This window comes from Diadema antillarum, unplaced genomic scaffold (genome assembly GCF_040938485.1).
Source record: "Diadema antillarum isolate AM-2024a unplaced genomic scaffold, OU_Dant_1.0 scf00000211, whole genome shotgun sequence".
NCBI lineage: Eukaryota > Metazoa > Echinodermata > Echinoidea > Diadematoida > Diadematidae > Diadema > Diadema antillarum.
In genome coordinates, this window is record NW_027271100.1 from 1,130,418 (window position 1) to 1,141,832 (window position 11,415).

The 11,415-nt window shown below is 34.4% G+C and overlaps 1 protein-coding gene across 1 annotated transcript in view; it reads left to right on the plus strand.

The window, feature by feature from the left end:
* Positions 1–4,572, plus strand: part of LOC139724357 (nicotinamide/nicotinic acid mononucleotide adenylyltransferase 1-like) — a 51,629-nt gene extending 47,057 nt beyond the window's left edge. Inside the window, exons 7-9 of the mRNA XM_071635508.1 lie at positions 1,198–1,299; positions 2,068–2,126; positions 3,234–4,572. Of these exons, the coding sequence (XP_071491609.1) occupies positions 1,198–1,299; positions 2,068–2,126; positions 3,234–3,351 (279 nt within the window). The 3' untranslated portion in view covers positions 3,352–4,572. The remainder of the gene's footprint in view (positions 1–1,197; positions 1,300–2,067; positions 2,127–3,233) is intronic.
* The last annotated feature ends 6,843 nt before the right edge of the window (positions 4,573–11,415 follow it).

Here is an 11,415-nt window from a genome sequence, read left to right on the forward strand (position 1 = left end):
TCTGACAACTCTCCTTTTTTTTCTGGGGGGGGGGGGGGGGGGGAGGAGGAGGAGGGTAGGGGGTCTGGGATGAGGGGGAAGAGGAAAAATGTGCAATTGATTTCAGGACATATAAGTGTGAGCTACTTTAAATTGCAATACTGTAGATTGCAATCTGAACAGAAACAGTATAGTGTAGGACTACTGTACATGTGCCACAGCTTTTGAAGATGAGGAAACTGTTTCTTTGTGCATGTGAAATGAGGTAGGCAACATGAAGAGATGGAGAGTGAGTTGTCGTGCCCACCAGACTGCATCAATTACACGGACGGGAGAGCACATCTCGGCATTGGGTCAGGGGCAGAATGAAACTGAGGATGATATGTGTGATTCAACACTCCGCATTATCTCTTTCCTCTCTCTCAATTTTTTTTCCTCTAGTTGCCCAATGAAGTAAAAGTAAACAAATAGAAAAGAACAATAAAAACACAACGTGTGGATAAACACAGAAATTCTGGACAAATTCTTTTAGAGGCTGTTTTTCAATTTCAACAAAACTTAGGTTTAGTCCTTGAGCGACACAGTGTCTACAAATGTCAATTACAGTATGATATTGTTATGAACACTATCACTCAAAAGCACTCTTCTTATTATCTTTCCCCATTATTTTATAGGAGCATGTCCTTCATTTGGAAAGAGCATGCCATGTACGGAGTGCTCAGTACCCAGGTTTTATAATATTATTATCTCATTCCTGTCCAGTCAACAATAGGGGGCAGCAGTCACTTCTGATGGCATTCAATTACATATATGTTCATTTCAACAAGGGATGTGATCATCCGTTCATGTGTGATTGTTATTAGTGTGAGAAAGCCAGTGTGGCTAATTTTAGCAATACTAGCAATAACTCAACTCTCCAACTGTTCCCTGAAGGAGTTCAACAATTCTATACATTCATCATTTCATTACTAATTTTCTTCTATTATTTGTGATATTGTGACTTTTTAGCGATTTGAATGATAATGAAATTCATAATGATCACTATGATATGATGATGGTGGTGATAATCAGCATTATTATTATCATTATTATTTTATTGTCATTGTGATAGTTGGTCTTATAACTATGCTGATGATGATGATAATTGTTATTATTATCATTATCATTATTGCTATCATTATCATCATCATTATCATCGTCTCATTGTCTCTTCTACAGCTGGAAACCATAGTGGGCAAACATGGTCTTGTTGTGATCACCAGGAGTGGATCGGACCCATACAAGTTCATCTATGATTCAGATCTCCTCTACAAGTACTCGGTAAAGAAATGGATTGTTTCTATGTTACCTGCTTTGGGCTAGTACCCGAGTTTCCTTGGTCCTCGTTCCATGAAAGTTGATTATGTTTGATCTAATAGTCTTCCCTTGATTAGCACGGGCAGGCATCAGGTGTCTCAGAACATAATTGATTTTCAAAGTACAGAACAACAACAAAAATCTTCCAGAAAACATGTAAATAACATAGTTTGCACTTAAACAGTAATATGTGAAGTATATAACAAAGTGTGGTTACTGTAAAACATGATATATTCGCGGCACGAAATTTTCGCAAATTGGAGCCGACGGCCTTTTTTGTGGCAAGAAATTTTCGCGAATAGCCACTTGCGTTCAATGCATGTAGTGTAGATAAGAAATTTCGCGTGCATTTCAATTTTGCGGATCTTGGCGCTCGCGAAATTAAAATGCACGCGAACATTCCTCGTTTTACAGTATATTTTAGAAAGACAGAAACCTACACCCTTCAACTCAGTTCTTTCTGTATGAATTTTTCTCCTGATCCCTATTATCACCTTTCATTGAAAACTTCATGCTCAACAATAACATGCACTTTGTATGTACCATGTATGATATTATTTTCAGTGCATTTCCTAAGAAGTTGGAAATTTCCTTTGGAGATTTATGTGACTTGAATATCAAGACAAAAATACATAGGATACATCTGTTCTGAAGAAATCATCTAAACATTTTTGTGAACAACTGTATGATTTTGCATGATTTAATTTGCCTTTCTGTGTTTATCTCTTCCAGAATAATATTCAAATAGTGACAGAATGGATCTACAATGAAATCAGCTCAACCAAGATAAGGTTTGTCTCTCTAACTTGTGACTTATTCATGGTAGATGAACTCTAGCAATGTTGTTAGATGCAAGAAATTAGTCTAATATAGAGCCTTTTACAGTTATTATACGATGCTGATGATGGATACAGTGACATCCCATTTGCTCCTAGGACAATTGCTCCAATGTTATTTTCTCCAAAGATGAAACGTGAGGGTTTATAGGGTTGTGATAGGGTTTTAGGTTTATTTTAATTTGAGGATTAGGATTAGGGTTAGGGTAATGTTTGTGTTTGGCTTAGGATTCAGATATTTCGTGGGAGCAATTGTTGCAGGAGTAAAGGTTATAGAACCGCGGGATACACATCACACTAATGTAATGCCACAGTGATGCATCATTTCAGAAAAGCAATTAATTTGCACTACAATTCTCCACCTCTTATTAACCACTGTCAAAAACTCACAGATTCTGGAGTGATTCAATAGCTTTATGATTATTTATTTTATTTATTTTATTTATTTATTTTATTTTATTTTATTTTATTGTACTTTTAATATGATTATGCAGTTTATTAGACAGACATATATTTGCTTGTACAGTGCACTCCCGTTGTAACAAACATGGTTACAATGAAATTCCAGTTACAACAAAGTAAGATTTTATCCACAAGCATTACCCACTCTACATTTTTTATTGTTTATTTGTTCAAATATAACAAAATTTCGATATAACAAAATTTCAATACAACAAAAGAAAACTGCTGGTTCCGAGGACTTTGTTATAACAGGAGTTGACTGTATTACGTTGCAATGTCACAAAGAGAGATTGTTATGCTAGATCAGATCCTTGGGCCACAAAGGCTCTTGCACATCACAGTGTGATTCATCAGCAACATGATTGAAATTGGTTTTTATGTCATGTATGAATGATAATGATGTGTTCACATTCATTGATATTTACAATGTGGATGAACAGCAGTGTATAATCATGGTCACTGTCCTGAATTTACGATGAGATGTTGTCTGATCAAAAAGAGGGTGAATGCCATTGGCTTTACAAAGCATCAAAACCCCTATTGCTTCTCATCAATTAATATGCTGTGTGATTGTTCATCCAATGTTGTGGTAAAACACAGGACAGCTTTGCGAAGGAATGAGAGTGTGAAGTACCTCATACCAGAGCCTGTCGTTAAGTACATCCAAAGCAACGATCTCTACAACGGGGTCAACTTCCAGATGGAGAAAGGGAACTGAACGGCCCCGCCCTGCCCCGCCTACATTCCTCATAGTGTTTCATGTTGGAGACAACACACTGTACCTCTGTGAGCTTACAACATCGGATAGACTTCTCAAGCGCCACTAGTCGTACTAGTATTTGCTGTGTGCTAGATTGTTTAGCAATTGGAGAGAAGCGTATTGGCTTTAGTTGTATTCTGTGCAGTATCACAAGTCTTTCTGAGAATTAGTCAAGTGTTTTTGTGAAACCAAGCTTGAAGTTCAGTGTAACACCATTTAGAAATTCATGACAAGCATTACAGAAAGCTTTAGTCCACTGCCTTTTTCCCCCCTCCCTTCCTGATTTATCAGTGTAGTGGATGTAACTGCCACTTTGATTTACAAGTAGTGTCAAGGGATTTTTGGCCTCATGGACATGAATGAGAGGAGAACATAGATGCAGATTTAGGTTGAGTGAAGACACACAAATTGATATGAGTACAAAGTTGATCACAGTTATAGATGCATTTATAAGTCTCCTTTCCAATCTCAACCCACATCTCCATGTGCTATTCTGTATACAATGTTAAAGAAAGCTTGAATTTGATGAAATACGTGAGCTTAACGGACGAACACTTTCCTTCACAGAATTACCCCATAAGAGTTGTTGTTGGGTTTTTTTTTTACAGGAATTCTATGGATGGATGATAGAACAACTCAATAATGCCAAAAATGTTGTTTAACTTCCTGTTTTGTAGTACGCAAATGGGATTCTGAAATTATGTTCTTTACAACATTCAATCATTGAGAATACTACAAATGATGTCTTTCCCTAATTTGTATGAAGAAAGTAATGTAATAAACCAAATTGTCTTCAAGGAGTTAATGCTATCCATGCAATCATAGATGGCAAAATAATATCATTCTCTAGCTACTGTAAAAGTGGATATTTTCGTGTGACTAATTTTTCGCGCTTGGCCGGGTAAGACGAGTTTCGCGTGTTTTTACATCCGCGGAATCAAGACATCACGCACAGGAACATATGGCAAGCAAAAATATTCGCGAGCTTTTACTTTCGCGCTAGTTTCTGGTTGTGCGAAATTCGCGAAAATTTCAACACCGCGAAAATGTCCACTTTTACAGTATTTGCAATTACCCAAGCAGACCAAGAAATCAAGATGTATTCACCCACCTTCTTCTAGGCCTCAGTTTCATAAAGAAATTCACAATCAATGTAAAGCTGCAGCCAATGACCCATAAAAAAAAGCTCATTATTGTTATCATTATTTTTTTTCTGTGCAGTGCCAAGACCTGACTAGAACTAATCCTGTTAGTTATGATCAAGTTAGTTTGTGTAATGCATCTGTCGTAATGATATTAGTCTAGGGCATGTGGGAGTATGCATTTATGCAGTTACTTCAGTTCTTTTAGCATTTTTAATAGACAGGTCCTTGATTTCTGTGTTTTATACAGTTTAAACTGTGTTTTGAGAAGTTGTGAGAGGCAGTGAGCCACAGATGTGAATATTGGAGGCATTGATATGCAGCTGGGTTGGATTTGGAATCCTATCTCAGTTAGGATTAGCCAAGCTCAATTCATTGAGGGTGCTAAGCATTTCATATCAAGAATGCTGTCTTTTGGTACATGAATAAGAAACTGGTAATGTAAGAAGTTTGAGCCATGTTATATTCACTCTTCATTTTTGTTTTGATTGGACTGAAAACTAAGAAATTTCTTTAAGCTGGTCTAAACAATGAATCTGCATTGATGAAGATATACCTTGCATCTGACTGAAGAGGTTTCTTGGTATGTTCTTGAGACATTCAAAATATACCTCTTTTTGTTTGGTTGCTCATTTTAAATAATAACAGTACTATGATAGAAATTGTTCAGTTGTATTCATGTTTTGTTTCCTGTTGTTTTACTGTGTTCATTTGTACTCAAAGTCTCAACTGAGGAAATCACTATAGTGTTGGTTTCTTTTTTAATTTTAAAGTAGGAAGTATTGAGAGAATGCAATATATTTGAAGATAAATCGCTCCAATGAGTTCTTTCCAGACTTCTTCTGCCTAGGTCTTGTTGCTGGAAACAAGAGGGTGAGAGGTATCAGGATATGTTGCTATAGTAATGGTCATGGTAATGCCATAGTGTTTGTTGTCATTTATGAAAGTTGAGCTGGTCTTAATTGAGTTGAATGTAGCTTTTGGATACCAGGAGGCATATGTAACATATATTTCTCTTCTTCTTTTTTTGTCAGAGAAATCATTATTTTTTTTCATAGGTTGTATTGGATCTAAAGCTTACAACCAGCCTTAAAACAAAATGATTTTGTCATTTGAAGAATCGCAGAGTATCCTAAGAATTTTGCATTGTAACTAGTGAACACCTGTTGCTGGCTACTGTCGTGACCACTGAGAAAAGCCCACTAATCCACAGCAAAATTTACTGGTAACCAATAAGCTAATGATGATGGTTGCAAAGTGGATTTAGGTGAAGAAAAAAAGATTATAATTGTGTAGATAGTCTATTATGTTTGACCCTCAAGTATTACTGAAATATTATGACTGGAAAAGGATCAGCAGAGATGAGAACAAGATTATTGTTGATTCTGTGTTTAGTGATTTGATGTAAATTAGATTAAATCAGTACACATATAACTACTGATATAATGTGGCAGTTGCCACCTTTTAAAGGGGATGGCTAGTAACTGATCAGTGGAAATCAGTGGGAATGCTGGGGGATGATTGTTCCAATCCTTATGGGATTCATTTAAGAGTACATTTGTAGCGCGAAAACTATTTGCTTCAGAACGGTCTCATATTCAAGTAATGTGCAGTTTAATGCCCCGTCACTGTACAGGCATGCTAACCTGGAAGCATTAAACTGCACAATACTTGAATATGAGACCATTCTGAAGCAAATAATTTTCACATAACAATAGATATATAATGTACTCTTAAATGAATCCCACAAGGATTGGAACAATCATCCTCCAGCATTCCCACTGATCAGTTACTAGCCATCCCCTTTAAAAAAAGCAGTTTCGTATTTTGTTTGTAGTAAATATATGTTTATATATACTTTGTATACAAAGCTATGAATACGCATGCCTAAGGGATGTACAGGTGTAAATGACTCAAGGGAGGTAGTATTAAACTCTGTGAAAACTGATGAGTCTAAATGTAATTAGTTGGTAGATGCCACTGTTATCAGTTTATTTTCAATTACTGTTGTTCTGTTAATTGTTTGATGATTAGAGAAGAAGAACTTGATCAAGATGTGCTGCAGGAAGAATGTAGGATAAATGGTTACCCGATAAGAGCCAAAAAGATTATTTGAGATTTTAAGAGTTAATTGGTAGCATGTTAATGTAGGGTAATGAACAGAGGCAAAATTATATTTTGATTTATATGTATATATTTTGCATGTCTTCCATGTACCACATGAACCCTACTGTGCTTTGTTGTACCAATAACACTGCTCCAAGCTTGTTACTGCTTCAGTGGAAAGGCTGAGCTTATTCCCTTATTAAAGTAAGTTGTGAGATAGCAGGTATGTACACTTGAGTATGCAAACCAATTGCGTATAATATTTGTTTTTGTGTGTGGTTTGCATGTACTTGATGACATTGGAGAAAGTCAACTATATATGATATATTATATATATATATTCTTGTAAGAAAATATGGATCTCTTCTGTTGGGTATGGTCCATAATTGCTATGTGAATCTTTTTGCTATTTTCTATCACTTCATTCACACATTACCAGCTGAAGAGATTATGTCTGTGTTTGGAGAATATTTATAGCTCAACACATTCAGTTTTCGTCCTATTACTGCATCTGCTTCTTTTCTGCTCCTAAATTCATCTCTTTTCCCTTCTCATCTCACTTCTCTGCTGTAAGACCAATCTCCCAAAACTGTCGGACATTTGTGACCACCCAGCGTAAAACCTACAAAAGTCACAGACTAGGATTTTCTGTAATGGATCAAAATTCATGTAGTCATTTGGGTTGAACGACTCAAATTTGTAAAGTTTATCTATCTGGATTCTGAGTAAGTTCCTCTCTATGTACTGTCAAAATTTGGCAGCCTAAAACAAAACCAAAATTGAGATATTAGCAGTTTTTCTTGACCATATATATTATTATAATTATTATTATTATTATCATTATTATTATTATCATTATTATTATTATTATTATCATTATTATTATTATTATTATTATTATTATTATTATATATATATATATATATATATAATATACCTGTATATTATATAGTTATTTTTTTTTGGGGGGGGGGGGGGGACAGGTGCTGCTTGAACTGGGATTTTTATTAATGCTTCTACACAGCACACCTCATACCATTTCAATCACTTTTTGAATGTCTTAGGATGGTCCAATTTTAACAAGTTAGATATGATTTTAAAGCTTAGAACTTATTCTTTTAAACTATAATCTATGTAGAAAACTGAAAAATCATTTTGGTCTATTGTTTTGGGAGTTTTCGGCCAGGCGGTCACATAGGTACTCCCTTTCTCACAACTTCTTTGTCATTTCCATTTCCACAGTACGTTGTATTCCAATATTTGGATAAAGAAGGGTAATATAGAAAACCATATCTGCCTTTGTTTATCATGATAATCGGTATTATTATTTGTATTATTGCTTTAAGAATCTGTCTTCACATAATCTTCATGATTCTACATTCATGTTAACCCTAATACATTGGTAAAATGTTTTAGAGCATGAAATTCTCAGCCTTCTTGCATTAAAGTAATACATTGACATTTTTAAGTTTGTACTATTAAAGATAATGAAAGCTAAATCACCTTTAGCAAGGTGGAGTAAACTTACCGCTGTCATGAATGTTTGCATGCCGAGATGATTGAGAATCAGACGTACATAATTAATCTATCTCTGTGTTGGCAAGTTTGCTGTGAGACAAATAAATATACATGTATTACCTCGCTGCTCATCAGAAATATCAATGTCAGTGATGTTTTCAGAATTGTGTGATAGCCAGACATGACTCAAAATAAACATAGCATATTTGCACTACATATTCAATGGCATGTAAACTGTTTTCGTACGTCTTCTGCAAATGCATTCTTCAGACATTTTAAACCCTGATAAGCTACAAATATCACATCCTGGGTGATGAAAATTATATTTGATGCTAATGACATGAGTTGTAATGTTACTCTGTGTTTGTGATCTGAAGTGGAAGATAATAAATTCTTTATGCAAAAAGATAAATTGCTTTCTTTTATTTTAATTTGTATGGTGGAGAATGAAAAAAAGAATCAAGCTCAGGAGTGTCTGATGCTATGTTAGCATGAATGGAATTTGTGCAAAATTTGTGTTAAATTGGTTAAAGGCATTATACCATTTGCAGATGAAACAAAAAGCCAGCTTTAGTGCTCCAAAATTGTTCTATAATGTGAGTTAGAGATACAAACAACCTATGTAAAAAAAAATTGAATCAGTATAATCAATGTTAAACTTTGTTATCATCTTAGATATACAAAATGTGAATATAAGTTATGATAAAAACTTAGAACCATCAAAAATTATGGTTTCTTGAGAAAAATAGTGGTATCTTCATATATTTTAGGCTTTAATGCAAAATTTTAATATGGTAGGATGTTTTATGATACAACTGACGTACACATAGGCATCAAATATGTCTGGAACATTTTTTTAAATCACTGCTCCGAATGGTAAACAGTACCTCTAAGGCAGGAATAAGGTTTAGTCTAATTCTCTCAAACCATAAGAAGAGTTTATTGTATTTCAATAATTTAACCTAAAGGGATTTTTTTTAAATATCTTTTTCCCACTCTCCATACTATACTTACACTCTGTACACACACAATTTTTTTTTCAATGTTTGCCTTATACATTTATTCAAGTGTATCTTCACCTTGTGTTTGTTTGAATGTTTGTCATCCATTTGAACATTATTTTATAGCTCAGTCCACAAGTTTGTTTGTTTGTTTGCTTTTTTAAAGCCACCTCCGTGTTTAAAAAAAGTTGGATGGCCACCAGGGCAGGGGAGGGATTATGCTGCAGCCACAACCACACACACACAACCACACACACACACACACACACATACATATTTGGCTACAAGAAAGACATTAATTTCGGCAATACAATGAAGGAACAAGATATGTTTTACATCTGAGAAAATACCCCTGATTTTCAACAAACTGTCACTGAATGATTATGTTTACTAATCTTCCTGCATTTCCACACACGTTTGGGAAATTCCCCTTCATGTCAAGATGTGAGCACACTCAATTATTTAGACATAATCTACATTGTCTGAAGTTGGTTAGCATTTGCATGTCTAAAATGAGGGAATTTAGGGCAATTACATTGTTCCATATGTACATGTACATTGAATCAGAAATGCCAGTTGAAGATTACAGTGACTCCCATTATAACAAAATATATAAAATCTAAGTATATAAAGATATGTAGCCAATAATTTGGCGACCTGGATTTTCACTTTATTGTAACAAGATTTTCATTATAACCATGCTTGTTATATTTAACAGGAGTGCACTGTATAAGGCAAAGCATCACTTGATCAGGGATATGAAAGATTGACCTCCCTGGTGCATCCCCCTTTATTTATTTATTCATTTTTTAAAATAAAAGAAAAAAAAAGACCTGAAAGGGGCATGTGCACTCTCATTTTTTTTTAATGACAGAAAACTGTGCTAAAGCCCCCCCCCCCCTTTTTTTTTTTTGCTTATCAGCTGGTTAAACCCAAAAGTGGCACCAGATTTTTTTTGGCACCCCCCCTTTTTACAGAATTCCTGAATCCGCCACCGTATCTTGCTTTGACTTCGACTATTATGAGGTTTCTGTCCCTACAATACCTCCCTCAGAACCCCATCCACCCACACTGTACACACACTTTTCTTTTCCCAAATAATATTTAGTCAGTTTCATTCAAATAATACCACAAGAACAGCAATTCAATTTGGTAGTAGGGCCTACTGTACACCATAACAAAAATAAGTTCCTTTCATGTGTAGCATTTCTGCACTTGGAAATAAAAATTATAAAAAGTAATAATTGAAAAACACATTTCCTTTTTTCCATTGGAACAAATAAAATGAAAAAAAAAGTACAGCAGAATTATGAAAAAAGTGTATGTTGCTCTTTTTTTTTTGTGAAACTAACAAATTATCCCCAACCAACATGCAACGCTTTTATTTTTATTTTTTTAGAATCTGTATTTGATTTCTATAATTATACATTACAAAACATTCATCTTGAATGTATGCAATAAACAACAATAAATTATCAGACCAAAACATAATCAATTGGATGACTGTAAGATCATAACATGATTATATCTTAAATTCACATACACAAATTTACACATAGGTTCTATGTACTCCTACACAGACACAAATATCCTCCTTTCATTCGGACCATTTTATTTTGCTTTGCTTTTGGATATCTCGACCATTTCAAAACTGATTTTCATCAAATGAACTGTTAAATCCTCTTAGAATTGTAAGCGATATCCAATTATAATATCTCACAGAAAGTTAATATCTGAATCCACATCTCAACCAAAATTATACCATCTCTTTAAAAATTTTAAATCAATTAACATAATTTCTGCTACATTAGATGCAAACCTAATTTCCCTCTCAGGATCCCCAATTTCTTTTCCTCTTGAATATTTTCTACTATTAATAATATATTTCACTAACATGATCAAAGAGTTGATACACTTCATTCTCACTGCTGTAACGGACAATCCTTGAAAAAAAAATCAGCCCAGTGCATGTCTTAATTTTCCACAAGATTGTAATGTGATATCACAACTTTCCAAGTATCTTTAACTGTCCAACATTGCAAAAATACATGTTCCGTAAGTTTCTATTTCTAATTTGATAAAAAAAGAGCACAAACCATTTGCTACATAACAACATTTTAAAAGATGCTCTTTAATAGGCCCATAGATAACTCCATGTAAAAACTCTAATTGAAATTCTCTGCATTTACTAAGCAGAGGTGTAGATCTTGGTTTAACGAACATTTCCTTGGTTCTTTTTTCTTCAGTATACTCAA